General features: G+C 37.2%; 1 protein-coding gene across 4 annotated transcripts in view; it reads left to right on the forward strand.

The window, feature by feature from the left end:
- Positions 1–18851, forward strand: part of LOC306860844 (agrin-like) — a 262672-nt gene extending 243821 nt beyond the window's left edge. For 3 of the 4 annotated variants that reach the window (XM_079402799.1, XM_079402802.1, XM_079402801.1), the window contains 9 exons: positions 774–864; positions 1510–1674; positions 1843–1954; positions 6290–6406; positions 6826–7009; positions 7483–7570; positions 13258–13482; positions 14819–14922; positions 16509–18851. In XM_079402799.1, coding sequence (XP_079258925.1) covers positions 774–864; positions 1510–1674; positions 1843–1954; positions 6290–6406; positions 6826–7009; positions 7483–7570; positions 13258–13482; positions 14819–14922; positions 16509–16666 — 1244 coding nt within the window. In that variant the 3' untranslated portion in view covers positions 16667–18851. The remainder of the gene's footprint in view (positions 1–773; positions 865–1509; positions 1675–1842; positions 1955–6289; positions 6407–6825; positions 7010–7482; positions 7571–13257; positions 13483–14818; positions 14923–16508) is intronic. The other variant, XM_079402800.1, reaches the window with a different exon arrangement.
- Positions 18852–20795: the final 1944 nt, after the last annotated feature.

Genomic DNA, 20795 nt, shown 5'->3' on the forward strand with positions numbered 1-20795 from the left:
GTCAGGAAACACTTGACTCAGGAGATACAATATGCTTTTGTCTCTAAAGCACTGCTGGCCTAAAGAACAAAGTAATGCGTGATTCATTCATTAGCTGCCATTTTGAAATGAAGATTTTTATAATCGGTGAATATAATAGTGTTTGAAAATCAATGTGGTGTATTTTAGAGTAATAAATATATGTACTTATAATAAATATATATTTAATAAGAAAAAAGCATCCTAGGTTGCTAAACAAATGTTTAATTCTAATGCTAATTTACAATGTTTGTGCATTACAAAAGGGTCAATACTTTACACTTTTTTTTCTGCTAGTTTTGTGAAAGTGGGATGTTTAAATGTAAAATGTTGTAGTTTAATGGAATATTTCAAAATAATTTACCAAACAACAGGCCTGTCCTGCAGTCCTAAGCTGATTGCAGTACAGAAATAGAGGCCTCTCCTTCGTCACTTTCCATTTTGACTCCTCACTTCCTTGTGGTGTCTGCAAGTGTTGTGTCTTCTTATACAATAGCGACGCTGCCGCTGTGTTAAACAATAGCTAATTAGCTTCTTAATCTCAGTCTACCATCCCGGACTGAGCATGCGCTCATCCTGTGTAATTACTGCGGGATGCATGCTGGGCTGAGTGGCAGTGCTATGTGTTGATGGGTGTGAGTGTATGTGTGATCGGGTAAGCTATACACTGTCACTGTCTGGTCTCATAATTGGAGGAACATCTCAAACACATTAAGTTATCTGCAAAGCATAATGGACTTTTTCGTATTTCTCAGTGTCAGACAAGGGAGGCGCTTTCATTCCTTACTTTACTGGAGATTCTTTCCTGGAGCTCAAGGGCCTTCATCTCTACGGCCAGGATCTGAGGTATTGCATTCTATATTGGCTATTGTTTTTTGTATTTATTATTATGATGCACATAGTTGTGTTCCGTTTGTGTTTTTAATTCATTCATGTTAGTTATATTTAATGTTTTTGGGTTAAAGGCATGCTATATGTAAGGATTATTATTAAGAGGAAGAATTATATTTTATTTGAAAGTGTCTTGTATCTGTATATCAATATTGTGTTGCATATTAATAATATAATATTCATCATCATACAATAAATAATTAAATGAACAAACATATTTTGTGTATTTGTTACTGCTAACTATTGTTATTAATAATAATGTAACAGTTACTAAATATCTTTCAGACTATTCTTTTCAGACTAAATATCTTATTAATACTTGGTAAACACCACTGGTTTAATTATGCTTAATCTCACTCTTATTATTTAATGTCTCAAGTCATTTCAAGTTTATTTAGAATCAGACATGTTGAATTTGATGCATAAATTATGTTCAGTTGGTTGAGCTGTTAACTCAGTAATTAGTCCATCCATTTCCACCAATATCGATGCATATTTGCTGACTGAATGTGAACATTGTTTCTCACAATACTTTTTGCCTGTATCGAGGAAGAAAACCTCTTTTATGTATCTAATCGAGCTAAACTAATTTGTTCATAGGCAAAAGTTCAGCATGACTGTGGTTCTGTTGGCCAATGACTCCAAAGGCATGATCTTCTACAACGGTCAAAAGACTGACGGCAAAGGAGATTTCATCTCTCTCTCCCTGAATGATGGTATCTTGGAGTTTAGATATGACCTGGGCAAAGGACCAGCTGTCATTAGGTAAACACCACTGTCTATAATTATATTCAAATGGAATTAAATTCAAATTACTAGGCTGTGTTGTGTTCTATTTCAATTTATCTAACTGTAGCTTTTGGGTTTATTTTCATATTGCTATTAAGAGGGGCAAAGAAACATTTTGCCCATCTTTTTGTGTGTGTGCAACAGGAGTAAAGGAAAAATCAAGCTGAACGAATGGAGCACAGTGAATCTGGAGAGGGCCAACAGAAAAGGAGAGATCAGTATTAATGGCAAAGACCCTGTCAGAGGAGAAGCGCCGGTATGAAAACCCTCTTATGCTTCTTATCTCGCCCTATAAAGGCCACAAACATCACCCTTCTTTACAAGAACAAGTCAAACTAGCTGTTCCGCCCCTTGCCAAAAAGTACTGTGATGGTACTTCGATATACAGTGGAGTCCAAAAGCACAAATAGTTTTTGGGATATTGGAAATTTTGGATTTTATGTCACTAATCAAATAATTTGTGACACTGATAATGTGACTCTGTACAGACTGTCAGATGTTCTTCCATTCAAGCTCAAAATGTTTTTTGAATCATCTCAAATCGTGCTGGAGAACATATCATTTTTGAGGAGTTCATACAGATCCGGTGCTGCTGTCAGTAAAGCAAAAGAGTGTCAAACAAATACCAAGTTCTAAAATGTAATTTTTTTCCGAATCAACTTTTTACTCAAACTGTTATGCTAATAATGTCAACTGTTGAAATATATATTAAATTAAGATTGTAAAATACAAGCATTTTCAAAAGACTTTTAGACCCCACTGTACAACATGGTATTGCATGATTACCATATTCATGTACTATGATATTAAGATTTCAGATAATACTATGGTATTATCATGGTATATTTCAAAGAAACCATGATATTACCATGCTAAATGATATTGTCCAGAAAGTCATGCTTTGTTTGGCGCATTCTTTGAAGTTTAGTTGGCTGCTTTTCATGCAGGGCCTGGGGTGCATGTGTGGGAAGCTTTCGAAACTTCCCTCTTTTACGTCTCGTACATGTGGTCTTTTGTCTGTGCCCTCCGTTTGCTTTTAATTGCCATGTGGAAATGACTCTGTCTGTTGTGCTACGGATTCGCACCCACTCAGATCAATCCCAGCAGCCTCGTGTCAAAGCCGAAGTACGACAGCAGAACAATCGGGACGCTCTCGTACACAAATCAAGTCCGTGTAATAATCTCGAAACTCTCTCACCCTCCAGTTATTCTAAATAGTGTAATTTGTGATTAGCTTGATGTAGTCTTGCGCGTAGGTACTTAAGTGTGCCTTTTTTCGTCATTAAACCTTCCTACGTATGATAATTGTGCTTCATTTCAGCAGTAGAGGCAGGAAAATCTTATTAAAGCGAAAGCGTGAGAGGATGAGAGAGTAAAAAATGTGAAGAAACCAGAAGGGTTTTGTTCCAAAGGGGCCGTCTGCAGTGAAACCCCAAGAGAAATACTTTAATATTGCTTCGATGGCCTCAGCCGTTCCACTGAACAGACTCTAACTACACTGCCGTATCACAAAGCAAATATAAATAATGTAGGTGCAGTAGTGTAAAACATAGCGCAACTTTAATGTCATTTCTGATTTACTCTGAACATTTGCTTTCGAGGCACTGTACACACACACATATTTATTTGCTTGCGACCTGCATGCTAAGTGTCTTGCTTGAGCTACGCGTGTGAATATTTTATTCCTCAGGCTTACAGTTTACTGCATGCAGTTCTGTGTGTACTGACATCCTCTGTGTTTTCTACACTGGTAACATTTTTTTTCTTCCTTCCCCTGTGCTCTTTTTGTGTGCTGTCTGGATATAAGAAATCACGCAAGGTAATGACTGAAGTCTGAAATCGCTTTCTCGAATCAACATTCTCATTCCCACCAAAAACAACTGTCCATTTCAGCTTCATTGTCCATTAGTCAAGATCTGGTAGAGGATCAAACAAAATGAAGGGGAGGGTTTTTTTTCCCCTCTTCAAACCATTCCATATGCTGAAAGGAACGAGGCAGAGAGAGATTTGGCTTTCACCTCAGACCAGCTGGTATGGGGGCGACGAGGGAGAGAGTTATCATTTGACCACCATTGTTTCATCACCCTTCCAACAACAATGAAATGTCTTCATTAGTCTAGCGTGGGAGGGCCATTAAACCGCCTCACTGTGGATGTAGACTGCGAAAGAAATGCTGCTAGCGTGGGAGAGAAAGGGAGTGTTATCAAGAGAAGAGATGTGAGAGGAAGAGTGCGTGGTACAGAGCTAGGAGTTGTTCTTTTGGCACATTTGTTTTTGGACCCTTCAAGGGTTACTTTTTTTCTTTTTTTTTCTTTTTTGAGGTGGTACCAATGACAGTCCTGGCTCACTTGCTGCCCTAGGCAACACAAGACATGACCAAAGAGAGAGACATTCTATAAATAAGTGCGAGACATGATAGTCTAGTAAGAGAGTTTCTTTTAAGGATCCAGGGCGACTTAGATGTTCAGATGTGTAACTTTTGAACCCAAAACTTTTTGAACTTTGGGGTTAGGGTTATAGAAGTGTTCATGTTCACAAATTCTGCATTTATTTGATCAAAAATACAGTAAAAACAGTAATATTGTCAATTATTATAGCAATATAAAATAACTCTATACTATATCTATTTGAATATAGTATTATATCTACTTTTTCATACATATGCAGTCAAACCAAAATTTATTCAGACATCTTCAACCGTTTATTTGCGAGCGTTTAGAAAATGGTAATAAAATATGACAAGAACTCAAGAGTTAAACAGTGTCAGAACAAATTCATCTTGATAATGTCAGATAACTTTGATAGAAAGGTGTGTAATAAATTAGGTTGAATAGCTGTCAGCTGTTAAATTTAAGTATACAATTGGATAATACCTATTTAGGTCAACCAGTTACCAAGCAATGCTTCATTTTGTTCAGTCTGTGGTATAAAAAGGTTGCTTTAGCAATTAAAGAAAAAACTCTTAAGCAAAACATGGTCAGGTCAAAGTGTCTGAATAATTTTTGTTCCCAAATTGTTATCAGTTTTACTGGTAGTCCGAATTTTTGGGTATAATTATGTCACAGTTTACTTTATTTTGCTATCCTCACTTACATAAATGAACTATAGTGTCCTGCACCCACTAGTAAAAAAATATCAACAATTATATCTGGTTGTAACGTTATAAATGTCTTTACTGTCACTTTTGATCAATTGAATTAATTCTAGCTTAATAACATTATTCCTTTTCTCCCGACCCTGAACTTTAGAATGTTAGCATATCATTAATAAAGATACATTTTATAATTTTTTTTATTAATGTATAATATTATTGGTGATTATACGACAGCTAGTGATGATTTTCATCAACTTTGACATTTTTAAAATAATGTCATTTTAAAGTAAATGATTGACAAGGTGCAACTGTCCGCATTTCTACCAATGTGTTTTAAACAAACACCTTTTTGTATTTACCTACAACAATCATGCAGCTTAATTATCGAAGATTCTCATTTTTCTTGGAAATTGCATTCAAATTCTTGGCTCAGAAATCGGAGAGGGCACGTGCCAGTTTGAGTGGGCATGATGCTTCAAGGGCCCTTGGGGAAACTTCCTAAATAACACTGGCAGTTAGCTATTCACTTCACCCGCTCAATCTCAGTCTCAGCTCGTGTTGGCAGGGAACGGGAGAGTGAAAATGTCTCTCCCAGCCTGTGGCTGTTGGTGCATTGCAGCTTTGTGTCAAGACTTCTCATTGCACACATCTCTGACCACATGAAACAGCAGCTGGGTGAAAGCATTCCTGGCTATGCCGTCTTGGCCCAACCGCATGCTTGGACTGGCCTCCGGGTCCGTAGCCAGAGCTTTTGAAGCATTCGCCTGTATCCGTTCTTAGCTATTCTTCTTTTTATATCGCTGGAACGAGAGCTGGACCACATGTCAGAAATTGGCATTGCTGTTGATGTCCCATCTTTTTTTTTCTCCGGCAATTAACTTGCTTTTCCCCCAAGGCAATTATTGGCCTACATAAAATAAAGATTTTTAATTCTTTTTAAGTAGAGCCTCATGCAGAAAAATCCCACTGTAACTAAAGCGATTTTCACACAGGTTGGAGAAACGCTCATTTCATGGTCATCTGCGTTGTGAGCGATACACCAATTAGAGTTTACAGCTCAAGATTTTAAAGGTCTGAGGAACAATCAGGCATCCATTACATTCTTTCATTAAAAACCCATCCATATCAATCGTCCTCATTTCAATCGCTGCAATTTTCTCTCTCTTTTTTCCTACCTCTTTTCCTCCTGTCTTATACGTTAGAGTCATTTACCATTCAGGGAACTGAGCTTAAATCAATTATTTTGTAATACAACACTCACATTGATGTGGATAAGGATTAGGTGTAAAAGTTGAATCAATAAGCCTACTGATGAACAGTAAACATCCACTCTTATACTGATTGCTTTTACTGCAGTTGCTCTGCTAGATGACCCTTAAAAGTTTATAGCCATTTTGTTTGCATTAAATGATGTGACTTTTATTAAGTTTGAAGAGAAAATAGAGGACAAGGAACAGTTTGTGTGGTTTTTCACGCTCATTTTTTTTTACTCTCCAGAATCAGCACACAGATCTTAATCTGAAGGAGTCTCTATTTGTGGGCGGAGCCCCTGATTTCCGCAAAGTAGCCAGAGCTGCTGCGATCAAAGATGGCTTCAAAGGGGCCATTCAGAAGGTGAGCGCTATTACAGATGCATTAAACATCCCATTTTACTTCCATGATATTCAGTTAGAATAATCCTGAATTTACCCATTGGGAATTAAATGGATAGTAAAAAAGGGATGTTACTTACTAGAATAAAGCCAGAACTAAATGTGATTTGCTAAAACACCGCCTATATAGCTGTTTGGCTATTGGTTAACGTTGTCCTATAGCCTGTAAGGCCTTCATGACATCATCGGAAAAGCAAAGTTGTTTCAGAAGAAGCACAAGTTATTATATTTGGGTACAAAATCGCAAAGAGAACACATTTTTCCTGTTTTCTACTTTAAAATAGGAATACGGCTAAAAACATGCATTAAAAATGAAATAGTTTTGACTTAAGAAAATAATTTTGAACTAATAATTTTGACTTTAAACATCTGTTTCCCTAGATTACACTCATGGGAATTCCAATCCTGAAATCTGATAACGCCCTTCACTCCAGTGATGTGTCCATTTATCCCTACCACCCCTGCTCCAAAGATGTTTGTGAGAACGGACACCGCTGCAACCCTCTGTTGGACAGCTACGTGTGCGTCTGCCGCCATGGATTCACTGGACAGCACTGCCAGGACGGTTAGTGCCTTATTTCATCACCTTTTTTTTTTATGTAGAATCGTATTACTCAGTATGGCCTCTCCTCCAACTCCCTCACACTCCTTTAAGGCAAGATTTGCATATGTCTTTTGCATACATCAACAAATGACTTAAAAGGAAACGCTCATGGCAGCTTTAGCCAATCATATGCTCCATATGCAGATTTAGCTAAATCCACACCTCCAAACTTTCACAAATAACACCAGCCATCGTCCTTCGTTCCATTTGTATGCTTATCACAAACGCACATTGGCACAGTTGCAAGAAACCCAAGAACTTTTGCTCACCTTATTAACCTTGCTGGGTCCTACTGTTGTATCTTTAACCTTAATTAAGCCACACAAGCATGAAGCCTGTGATATATCACGCTTTCCTTCTTTGTTTTAATTAAACAGTGCTGTGTCTCACATCGATTGGTGTAATTTCACTCCATCTTCTCTCCTCCCTTCCAGCAATAATCGAGAAATCCGCTGGGGACACTGAGGCCATTGCATTCGATGGTCATACATTCATTGAATATCACAACGGAGTCACCAAGAGGTAATGTCAATGGCCTCCCCGATGATCACGATCCACCCTGAGCATCCCATCTCTATATTAGTGGTCAATGAGGGGTGATGACAAGCTAGATTACCTCCTGCCCCATTTAAGGTCCACGTGCTTCCTCGTTTTAGCTAATGCTTTGATCTTATCAATTACCACTTCCACTGGCCTGTCTCTTTGGTTTTCCGTGAACCCTGCCTGGTTCTAATTAGCGTAGCACCCGAAGGAGTCTCATGACTCAACTACGACGTACCACACTTATGCGCTGTAATGAATCTTCCTCCACCATCACTGGGATCTCAAAACCACACGTCTCCACTACCACACATATCCTAAAGCACCATGGATGGTCATGTCTTGATAATTGCTTCCTTCACTTATCAGATAATTTCTCTTCCTTTGGTTGGTCTGATGTCTCAGCGGTCCAGCAAGCACCAATTATGTGAACATTTTCTCGGTTTCTAGGAGAAAGATTGAATTTTGAAGCCCAACACAAGTGTTGTAAAAAAAGCTACTCAAATTTTAAATGAGTTAAATTACAGTGAAAATACCCTATTGAAGGTGCAGATATCTACACTAAAGATTACTAAAAGTATTTCACTACAGTGAAGCTATTTGTAAAGGCCATATATTTTAAAATAGAATACATTTGGAATGTCAATTAGGGTGACCATATTTACATTTTAATTAAAAACACTGTAATTTACACATCCTGATTCAAAAACATGATGAACAGCAGAACTTAGCTAAATATTTGACTACATTAACTCTAAATCGTTTTCTTGAACAGATTAATTTACATGAGCCATCCATTTAAAATGAATTGGTCCGTCCAGTACTTCACGGAAGGACTTTTTTAACTAGATGAACTGATTCACATGAGAGTTCACATTAGAAAAATATTAATACAACTGAGAAATGCACCTCGTACCACTTATTTCACAAACTAGCGTTCTGAAACGGGGTGAATCTCAATGTAGGACATACAGCGGCACTCATCTCTGTTATGTGTTGTGTGTGTGTGTGTGTGTGTCAATCTCTCTGTCTCTGTACACCGCTTTTGTTGTCTTTGCTCTTGTCTGTCTGTCTCATGTGAGTGTACTCTGTTGTCTTCTTTCTTCTCTCAAGCCAACTGACCAATGAGATCCCAGAGTAAGTAACCCGGAGACATTCTGGGATGGATTTGATTGAGCGAAACTAACATTTATTTAAGACAAACCTTAGACTTAACCCAACATAAGACATTAGTCTTTTCCTTAAATTTTCATTTACATCACATTCAGGAAAACATTTTTGAAAAATACAGGGCTCATCTATTATACATAAATATATATTTTTACAGAAAAGGTTGCATTTTCATCAGCTGCATCAGAAACCAATTTCAGGAATGCATGCTTGGCATGAATGATAATGAGCATTGTGATACTCTGATAGATTCCCACAGGAATCAATGCATGGAAATAAACTGACTTTGGAAATATGTCTGTATATATTCTTATGTTAAAGAAAAGAATGAAGCACCTTTTAACTGCAAGTATTATTTGACTTTTTAAAGCATGATATACATCGATACTTAGTTGGTATTTACAGCTGGGTTTAAATGGCATTTTGCCGCCCCATTAGGGAAATGTTCAATCTGTTATAGTGTTCCTTTTAGTGATTCTTATTTTAAATTATTTGTTTCCTTCTGAATGTAATTAAGTGTCTAAGTGGCTGCACTGAGCCCTTAAAAAGCTGGCAGCTTGATTAAATGGGATTATGTTATGTATTATGCTCATGAAAAGTTCCTGCCCGGCTTTTAAGACACGTCACTTTGTTTGTCAAATCGCTCCCAGTGATTTCTAATAATTGTGCCCAAGGATGAAAGCGAAAGTGGCACATTAATCAAGGATTTGTCTCTCAGAAAACTGGACACAATTAAAGAGGCTCCGTCCAGTAGAGAGAGCGAGCCACTGCTGACATCAATAACAGTTAGGGACAAGGCCCTCTTCATTGACTTTCACTCTTCTTGGGGTTTAATACGTGTCACTTCCTGTACAAATGAAGTGCCAGATTAAAATTAATCTCAACCAAGAAAGCTGACCGGCCCTTCAAAATGAGTGTCATCAATTTAACTTGATCTGGTTTTGAACAGAGCCCTTAAAGTTAATGAATTCCTCAGAGGACGCCGGCATAGTGGCGCCGTATCTGTGGGAGTAGAGTAATAGTTCTGTTAGTATTTACTGTGCTCTTCATCTGTCTTTATTCTCTCTCTTTAGCTCAGCAGCCTTGGATCAATTTACCCATTTTTAACATTTAAGAGTCCTGTTCCTTAATGCCCTTTTTTATATAATTGGCTTTTTGACAAAAAGAAGCATCTTGTATTTAGCTTATTCAAAACCTAGTGAGCTATCTTGCTGGCTCCTTAGGAAGCATAATAACTCTCATTGAACCCTTTAAATGACCAGTTTGTAATGCTTTACACAAGCAGAAAATCACACCATGTAAATAGAATCTTGACTTGCAGTTGATTTTGATGTTAGCATATTGCTAATCTAACAACACACTACTAGCATAACAACATAAAACACAGCATACTCAAATATTGTTTTTTACTACAAATACCATGGTTAAACTAGTGTAGCAAAACCATGGTTCATTTGGGGTTACCATAGTTTAACAATAGTTTGTTTTATTTATGGTTAGTTTTCATAAGGGTAGCAAACTGAGGAATTAAGTTATGATGCCTTAAAATGCTGGCTCCATAGGCAGCTCACTAGGTTTTGGAATTTGATCGAAAACGACCAGTCTTTCAAACATATACTCACTTGCTCTTTTTCTCACTTTCTTGCTCTCTTGACTGGTTGAGAATGATGGAATTGTTGAGAAATTGCAGTAACTCAACCATGTGACAGCGCAGAACAATAAAACAGCATGTCAGTACCACTGGTACCACCAATACAGTCTTCCAGTGTTATTTCTTTGCCTAGGCTGGCATAACAACTGAAAGACTAGAATAATTTAGTGAGGTCACTCCAGCTTCTTGGTGCAGGTCTTCTTGTCTGTATGTTATGCGATCCCTGTTCTTCCCCTCCACCCTTTTGCGCTTATTGCATGCCTATCATTTCTTCCCTTGCTCCTCTAAGCCCTGAGTCACTGGAGAACCCATCTGACCAGAGGTGAGTCCTCTCTGCCTGAACTTTCCAATGGCATGCCGTCTTCCCACACTCAGCCACCCTGCAGAGGCTAAAGGCCAGGGCTTTTGTCAGGTAGCACGTCGCAGCTTGTACTCTGAAATCATTTGTAATACACAAGCCTTGATAGAATATTTGGAGTTTTTGCATTTTCTAGGCTGATTTAGGGGCAAAACATGCGGAAATCTGCAGGATTATTTTTAATATGTGACATGCTCTATCATTTTGAGTTGGAGGTTGCACCTAAAATCCTAAAAAAGGAGTAGTTTTGACAGAAATATTAAACAGCACAACTGTTTTCAACATTGATGAATAAGAACCTTTTTGAGCAACAAATCAGCATATTAGAATGATTTCTGAATGATCATGTGACACTGAAGACTGGTCATTAATGGCTGTTTCAAATTGCATTTCTGTTTTTACTGTATTTTTGCTCAAATTAATGCAGCGTTGGTGAGCATGAGACGTAATAATGATAATAATAAACGACCCAGAAGGATGGAGCAGATTGCATGTGTGACCCTGGACCACAAAACCAGTCATAAGGGTAAATTTTTTTAAATTGAGATTTATACATAAAATATTGAGAAAATCGCATTTAAAGTTGTCCAAATTAAGTTCTTAGCAATGCATATTACTAATCAAATTCATTTTTGATATATTTATGGTAGGACATTTACAAAATATCTTCATTGAACATGATCTTTGCTTAATATCCTAATGATTTTTGCCATAAAAAATATTTAATTTTGACCCATGCAATGTATTTTTGGCTATTGCTGCAAATATACCCGTGCGATTCGAGACTGGTTTTGTGGTCCAGTGTCACATATGGTAACATATTAAGCATAACAAATGTGGTAATACAAAAAAAAAGCATCTAGCTTGAGTTCTGTGACTGCAGATTCTTTGTGGGTCTGCTAAGATGTTATAAACATGTACAGTATTAAATGGCTATTCCCATGTGAGCCACTGCCCCCTATAGGTGGACAGCATAAACCACTCTAATCATTTAAAAATTATTAAAAAAGAAGGCACCACCAAGATTTTTTAAAAGCAAAATACTCCAAATAGATCTGTTTCTTTGTAAATGGAATACAGCTTTAATGGGTTAAGCCCTACTTCTCTTTAGAATGTTCTAGATGCTTGAGATCCTAATGGGACGTGAGCAATAATGAGCTCAGCAGAGTGGTGTATAATCACAGTTAGCTGCCCTGATGCCGAAGCTCTGGTCTGGGGCCGTGCAAAGGGAAGGCCTGTGGAAAGAGTCCAGTCAGCACATTACACGTGTCTCATCGGGAAAGAATTCAATTACAGCGAATAATTATTCAGCTTTACGCCGTCACAGGCTCATCAACAGCATTAGCATAATGAAATTCTGTCTTTTTAATCAAACAAATTAAGATATGTTATTTCCAATTCTCAAGTCGTAAGTAAAGCTGCTAATATTGTGATTTGAAATTTGACTTGTCAGTCAGGCATAGGATCTGATTTTACGCCCGTCTTCAGATGAATCGTTCCACGAGACAACACGTATTTGTGGACTGAACTCTTTCTAGGTTAAATTCTCGAATAAAAAAATGCATCTGCGACAATCTTCACTTTGATAGGAAACACAAATACAAACAAATTCACAAATACCATCGGTGATATCACCGTTTGCACACCGTGGAGAAAGTGTTTCTATTTGCCGCGATGTGGTGTGAAGATGCGAGCACAGTCGCCATCTGCTTTCTTTTCTTCTGTGTATCGTGTCCGTTGTCTTGTTCCTCTCCGTTTTGTCTTTGTCTTGTCTGTGTCTTTATTCGTGTTGTCGGTTGTCTTACTCCTGTTTACACGTTACCTGATTTAGCAAACAAGCCCCCACACACTCGCTATTCTGTCTAACAAATAATGGCTCTCTTGATGTCACGACTGCAGGAACACCACAGAGAATGGAATTTGAACGGAAAGGAATTGTTGTAAAAATAGCGGCGTATCTGTGTGTACTTGCAAAGGGGGCAGAACGCGAGTTGTGTTGGTTTCAATCGGCTCCCCGATGACCTGAACAATAGCTCGCTCCGAGTGACACTGTCCTCCCTGAGGACAGGCAGATGTCACCTTCTATATGCCTTACAAGAAGGGAGGGCTGCATCCAGGGAACCAGATCAAAACACACATCAGACGGCAGCTGATATGGGCATCCTTCCTTAGCGCTCCCTGCACAGGAAGAGAAAATCTAGAGCTTGAAGGCAAAATAGGAAGTGTTAAAAAAGTGTCACACATACGCTCTTCCCCCATCAGTGTGGCCTAGTTTACCTAGTTTCACAGAGACCCACAACTGTTCAGTCTGCTCATTAGTTTTCAAACCCTCAGTGGGTTTTTGACTGTATCGAAGTTATGTTTTCCCCATAATTCCATCACTGTTGTTGTTAAAGTAAGTCAGGGCTTCATGCACGGCCTGCAGTTTACACGGCGTCTCTGAAACTGCAATGGATTTGTGATAGCATTTCCTGTCTCTCTTTGATCTAGTGAGAAGGCCCTGCTGGTGAATAAATTTGAACTGAGCATCAGGACTGAGGCTACTCATGGTCTGATTTTGTGGAGTGGCAAGGGAGTGGAGCGATCAGATTACATCGCCCTCGCCATTGTGGACGGCCGTGTGCAGATGACCTATGACCTCGGCTCCAAGCCTGTGGTGCTGCGCTCCTCTGTACGGGTCAACACCAACCGCTGGATACGAATCAAGGCCAGCAGGTAAAACACAGAGTTATTTCATCAATTATAACAATTATACATTTTAGATCCAAATACATTCTAAAATTGTTCATGGGTAATTTAGATTGTTTGTGATTTTATAAATTTTCAAATTTAAAATGTATGTTTTTTTATATTTAATATTTATTATAAAACAATTTTTAAGAATATAGAGTACCATTCAGAAAATTTGGTGTTGGTGGGAGTTTTTAATGTTTTTGAAAGTTTTTTTTTATTCTCACTAGGGCTGCATTTATTAAAAGCTGTAAAATTGGGAAATACTGCTACAGTTTAAAATAACTTAATTTTCTGTTTTAATATATTTTAAAATGTAATTCTTGTGATGGCAAAGCTGAATTTTCAGCAGTTATTACTCCAGTCGTGGTGTCATATGATCCTTCAAAAATGATTCTGATATACTGATTTGATGTTCAAGAAACATTTCTTATAATTGTCAATGTTGAAAGCAGTTTCTGCTTTATATTTTTTTGTAGAAATTGTGATACACTTCAGGATGCTTTTATAAACAGAAATAAAAAAAACAGCATTTATTTGAAATAGACTGTCACTGTTTAATGCATTTAATGCACTGTTTAATGCATCTTTGCTGAGTAAAAGTTTTATTTCTTTAAAAAAAAAATCTTACTTTTTAATTAAATGTTTAGTTTTCTTTGGTTAAATTTAAATCAAATTTAGAAATGCTTGAAAAATGCTGCATAACAATGCATAGAAAAACATACTGAATGGTATCATTTTCAACCAATTCCAAGTGACACTACAGTACAATGTCTATCAATCTTAAATTTCAGCAAAGCCTCCTTTATAAACAATAGTTTTACTTATAAAAATTTATTACAATTTGGAAGTTTTGTCAACTTTCCCTAAACCCTTTTACACCGACCCTGGAACAGCTGGCTATCCTTATTATTCAGCCCTTATTTACAGTATATATGACACAGTTTGCCATAGAACTGTTTGCTAGCAATGATGAACATTTTATATTTATCACAGTTTTGCGATAGAAATGTTTACCAGCAGTGGCAGTCATTCATATTTGCCTCAGGTGTGCCAGACAATTATATTTGCCACAAATTTGCTGTAGATATTTCCCAATGGCATGTTATTCAAAGCTTGCTGCAGGTTTATGACTGCAAGTGAAAAGCTGCAATCTTTTTTTTTCCACATTACTACAATTTCATTTGCCACAAATTTAGTACATATTAACCGCAAGCTTGCCAGAAGGCCAATCTTCCAGAAATGTGAGGGAAAATCACATTTTCAATGTTAATGCTGGGCTGTGACTCACTATCTTGCTTTACTTCTCTACTCTCCACAGAGCTCTCAGAGACGGCTCACTGCAGGTTGGTAATGAGGCAGCTGTCACTGGGTCATCACCCTTGGCTGCCACACAGCTGGACACAGATGGCGCTCTCTGGTTGGGTAAGTCCATCTTACGCCACTTTGCTCAATCGTAGCTCATTTACAAACCGACTACGTACCCCTGCTCCGACACACCAAATATCAACAGTCCCCACTTAGCTTGTAACATCTAATTGGATCTTCCCCCACAGTGAGTGCTTTTGAAGAGCGCTTCTCTTGTTACCCCTGAGCATCTCTCAAAAACGTCCATGTTAAGACACAATATTACTTTATTATGGTTAATTAATAATTCTAGGGTGAGTCTTTACTATAGGGTGTTTTAAAAAGTGTCTGCCTTCTCTTTCTCTTTTGACAAAGCTATAAAGATTCAATTTTAAGGGTGCAAAATCTTCTTATAAGGTTGTGAAAAGTATTTCAGCACAGGCCAACCAGTTGAACAGGTGCTGTGGATGCCCGGTGGCTAGAATACATTATCCTCAGACAGCCAGAACATCAAGAGCTCCCTCCGAAAATCCCTTCTTTCAAATGTCATTATTTATTTACTTATTCAGATGTAATTCACTTGAAATTAGCCCTGTCAATCCTCCCGTCACAAAGCATACAATCCGATTAAAGGGGAAACACGCGGGGAGGCGAAAGGAAGAGCGAAACGTGAGTGAATTGCAACAGGGGGAGACATTTTCCACCGTGCTCAAAGAGCAGGAGACGGAGCTGGATTTTCGACAGTGTCAGATCCCCGAGGGAGGCGAGCGTAATTCTCACTCGGAAAGCTGTCAGGGAACGTCCCCAGAGCCTGGCCTCCCAAAAACACTGTTTGATCTTCTCACCTGTTCCTGAGTGTTGTGTCTCTATCTTTCTTCATTCTGACACCCCCACGTTACACCTTCAGAGTCTCAGGCGTGATTAAGTTTTTAACAGTCTTCTACACAGAGTTTCCATAAGCCACAGACTGTTCATCGGCCTTTAATAATATATAGTGCTGTAGCTCGCCTGCTTGGTGGGTAAAATCTCAGGTTACATGAAAATGTGTGTTTAAACTAGGGGTCAGTGACATATATATATTATATATACTATATATATATATATATATATAGTACAGTACGAGTGTCCGTGGTTTTAAAAAAAGTACAAATTATTGTAATTGTACAACAATTGGGAGTTCTTAAGTTTCATGAAGTTTTAAGAAATGTTTATATAATGTTAAAAAAAAAACATATACACAAATATTTTCAGCACACTGAATGCATTTGAGCATACCCATCTTTAAAAATCAATATGAAAAGCATTACTTATAAATATGATAAATAAATTATAAATATAGTATAAAATATATACCATTTCACCTTTTGCCATTCAAAAATGTCCAAATTAAATGATAATAATAATTCAGAAATGGAAATCCTGCTTATCATAGAAGTCATGTATTTATGGGGAAAGAATTATCTTCATCTCATACGCAATGTGATGGCATGCATTTCTGACAACCTCTGAGTATGTTTTAAGTGATTGGATGGCTTTTTAAATCAATTTTATGCACTTGTGCTTGAATCAGTTGAAATGGTTTAAATCTGTCTATTGTGTGAACATGAAGTGCTGTGCAGTTTATCATGTACACTTGATCTGATCTTGTCCGTTCTTATCTTCAGGTGGTCTGGAGGAGCTGTCCGTAACTCGCCGGTTGCCCAAGGCTTACAGCACAGGCTTTGTTGGCTGCGTAAAAGACGTGATAGTTGACGGGGTGGAACTACATCTGGTTGAGGACGCCTTAAACAGTCCCAAAATATTACACTGTTCTGCCAAATAGTCTGGCACCACGTTCCGCCCAACACCATGTCTACTGCTGTAATTATTTTTCTATTTTTTTGTATACTTTCCTTTGCCTTTTATATTGGAAATATTACATTGTTTTAATTATAATTTTGTTTTCTGGTTTGTTTGTTTCTTTCCCCATCATTGCGTCCAACCATAATCAAGTCACCAGTCAGCGAACATGGTGTCACAAGACAAGCAAAAAGTCGTATTACATCTGTCCTGTTTCTGTAACAAACAACAGAACATGTACTTGCTCATTACTTGAACAGTGGCAGATGAGGTTGGTGCTGTTTGTGCCATCTGGATTATCTTCTCTCGGTGCCATAGCCTGCTGTCCAGAATTCACCATACATTCCTCTGAGCTGTTGCTGTGGTCCATTACTACGTTTAAAAAGGTCTAAAAATGACTCTCCACTTTATCGACACGACAGCAACTGTTAAAAACACTGAGCAAGACAATATATACGATATTCCTCATTTATGATACCATTAGCAAGGACGAAAGCTCGAAACTTGGAGTACTGATAGTAGCTGACGTAACATTTAGCATTCCTCAAAATTCGCTTTTTTTTTTTGCCCCATGCAAACATCATTGACCTGTGAGATGTAATAAATAGTAACGAAATACATGAGACTGTGAATTTTGAAGATGCTTTTTTTTTGTTGCAATCATTCGTCTCGTGTTGTGCATATCTAAAGAGCAATTATATATATAAATATACTATATGACCACTTGTTGCATGCATCTTTTTAAGCGTTGCGTTGATTTTGCCTTGGTTTTCTTGATCTTCATCATTCCATTCAGGGCAGAAATGTAGCTGACTACATTGCAATCTTGACATCTGATCATTCAAGTTGGGAGATGACTTGTGTGTGTGTGTGTGCGTGCTTGGAAGAAATGGTTGTTGCAACAACTCAACATTTGGAGGCGCTGTAACACAGGAAGAGATGAGAGACTTAAAACACATCAGGTGGACAAAAACAGCATTGACATTCTTAGCATGTTCCATCATCGAACAAAAATCATGTATTCACTGCATTTTTTTTCTCTCGTATATCAAATGAAAATGTCGCTTTAAAATGCTGCCAGCATTTGCTATAAAAAAGGGATGCTGTATGTAGAGCCCTTGCATCCTATGATTGTGGCCCCATAACAGCTGTTTATGTTCAACGGTAACCAGTGAAATAGTAATGCATGGGTTTGTCAAGTCAAAATGGTTTTTGTAACCTGTTCCAAGACAAATGCAATGCTGTGGTTCTGTTCGGTGTAAGAAGTATGAATTTGATACCAGATGCTTTGCAATATTCAATTACAAATATGCCTGTTCAGGGTAAAGTCTCATATCTTTTTTTTTTTTTTTTTTTTTTTTTTACAAACCCTGGAACATGCAGGATCGTAATTGTCATTGTGTAGGCTACAGCCCTGTGATTTTTTTTTCAAGTGTAAATTTGTTACTGAGGTTTTGTTTTAGTATTATACACTGGAAGCGAGTCTGACTTGTCTACACATGGCATATCCTGAACACAGGGTGGGATCCGGGGGAAATCGATCATTTATGTGTCTAGGGTTTGATCGGCCGTCCAGACCGAGACCGGGAGCCCTTCGTTACTGCACAAACTGTATGGACCATCCGCCCTTTTTAGTATAGCGCCCTCAACTTCACTTTCCCAGCGGACTGGATTTTTGATCACTTTTGTATTAATGGGAGTTATTTTTTGACATCCTCCTCCAGTAGCTTTGCTCTCAAGGGACGAGGCTCATGGTGAGAACCGCCATGGAAATCTGCTGTGTGAATGGAAACTGAGAAATGCCTTAAAAATCATTCACCGTTCATGGGTGACAAAAGTTCATGTCCATATTGTTCTGTGCTCTCACCTTAGCCAGTATAGTAGCCTCATTCCCATCATGTAAATTAATTCATAAATGTTAATAATTATATTAATAATGCTTATGAGAATTTCCAGAAGGCCTCAATAATAGTGGTTCTGGACAAAAATACTATTTACTGTACAAATACTATTTTCAGTATATTATTTATGTCTTAAAAGGATTCTCAGTCTGGCATTTGTAAACTACTGTTTTGATTGAACTAGATCTGATGGGCAGTGCACAGAATGAGAGGCATGATGTTACCATTACTAACTTTATTACTTGTGTCTTGTGTTCCAACCACCATAAAATAAAATGTAAAACAAACTGACCTGACTTTCTGTAATATTTACTTCTGATAATGTCTGTGAATAAATCCCTCCAGTTCCCAAATTGTCTAATCCAGAGTCTCCCTATAGTGTTATATTATATTACAAAAGTTTGGGTTTGGTAAGGTTTTTTTTTTAAGAAGTCTCATGATCACCACTGCTGCATTTATGTAATAAAAATACTGTAAAAGCAGCACCATTGTGAAATATTACAGTTTAAGATAACTGATTTATTCTATTTTATTATTTATTCTATTGATCCATTTTAATACATTTTCAATTGAAATTTGTTCCCGTGGTGACAAAATGGCTTTACTGTGTATTTTTATCCACTTTTTATCCATTTAATGCATCCTTGCTGAAAAAAGTATTTAACTATATATACATATGTATATACAGTTACATATATAACTATATGTATAGTTAAATATATATATTGAATGCACAGCCTTTTATGTCAGCAACATGGAATGTTTCTAAAGTGTTTCTCATTCTTAAACGTTTTTAAGACTATTTATTTTGTTATCTTTACTATATATTGTTATAATATTGAAGTGTCCTGAAATAACACTAAATAAGAATATTTTATGGTGTTCTTACACTAATGTCTTAATTTCTAAGAGAGATAGTGTATTATTCAGTTATGTAACAGTCATTCTCTTAAGGGGATATAAAATGTCAAGAGGCCTGACATGCTCGGGGTTGCCTGGAGACGTTGGAGAAATAGATCTTGTCAAAGAACTCTGGCGCTAGGGGTAAAAATGGTCAATGGAAAAATCCATTGGATTCCTCTGCATATAAGCATATGAAATGATCCATGCTAGATGAGCAGAGGGTTCCTTCAGTACACATGCTCACAGCAGAGCAATAAAGAGGCTTTTACTGCATGTAACAAGGCTTCAGCTGTCTGGCTACATCAGGGGATCTGTGGCTCCCATTGTTCCTCCTCATGGGGTTTTAGTTTGGACTGAAGAGTCCTCGGGCTGTAAGGTCAAGGGGCATCTTGGAACAGAGCTTGTCAGCAGCACTGGTTCTTCCTTTAGTGAATGATTTCCTTAAACCGTAATTTTCAACAGCATTATCATCAACCATTATGTCTCATTTTGTTACTAAATGCATCCCAGTTTTGAATGAATCGTTAAGTGACTGAATCAACGACTCACTCATGAATACAGTCACTTGTTTCATTCCAGTGTTTTTGAATGAGCTGAGGAATTGATTCAATAAATATATAGTGTAATTATGAATTTGAAATATATATAATTACATATATAGATACATTATGGAAGTCCATTTTCAAAAAAAAAAAATAATAAATTATATATATATATATATATATCAATCATGCTTTGGTAAATCATAATTATGACATGAAAAGTTGACTTAGTTTTTGTTAATATTTCGAATTATACAGTTTTCATTTTTATATTTCTGTTTTCATTTGATTTTTGTCTATGTACGTTTAAGTTTTAGATTTAATTTATTTAGTTCTATTTATTTTAGTAATTCAACTTAAATTAAATGAACATGAGAAATAAAATAACATTTATATTTTATGTTAATTCAGCTAATGTTTATTTTATATTACAGTACTGAAAATGTCTTTTTTCTTTTAGTTAATTTATCGTAACTCTGATACTAAGTTATAATTATGATAAAAGTCAAAATACCAAGTCATAATTGACATGCTGAGTGATAATTATGAGAGTAAAAGTTACAATTCTGACATATATGACTTAAAAAGTTGAAATCATGAGATGAGGATTAATAATTATGACATAACATATTTTAGGGGAAGTCGTGGCCTAATGGTTAGAGAGTCGGACTTGTAATCCAAAGGTTGCGGGTTCGAGTCTCCGGCCGGCAGGAATTGTAGGTGGGGGGAGTGAATGTCCAGCGCTCTCTCCACCCTCAATACCACG

The sequence above is a fragment of the Barbus barbus genome (genome assembly GCF_936440315.1).
Source record: "Barbus barbus genome assembly, chromosome: 41".
NCBI lineage: Eukaryota > Metazoa > Chordata > Actinopteri > Cypriniformes > Cyprinidae > Barbus > Barbus barbus.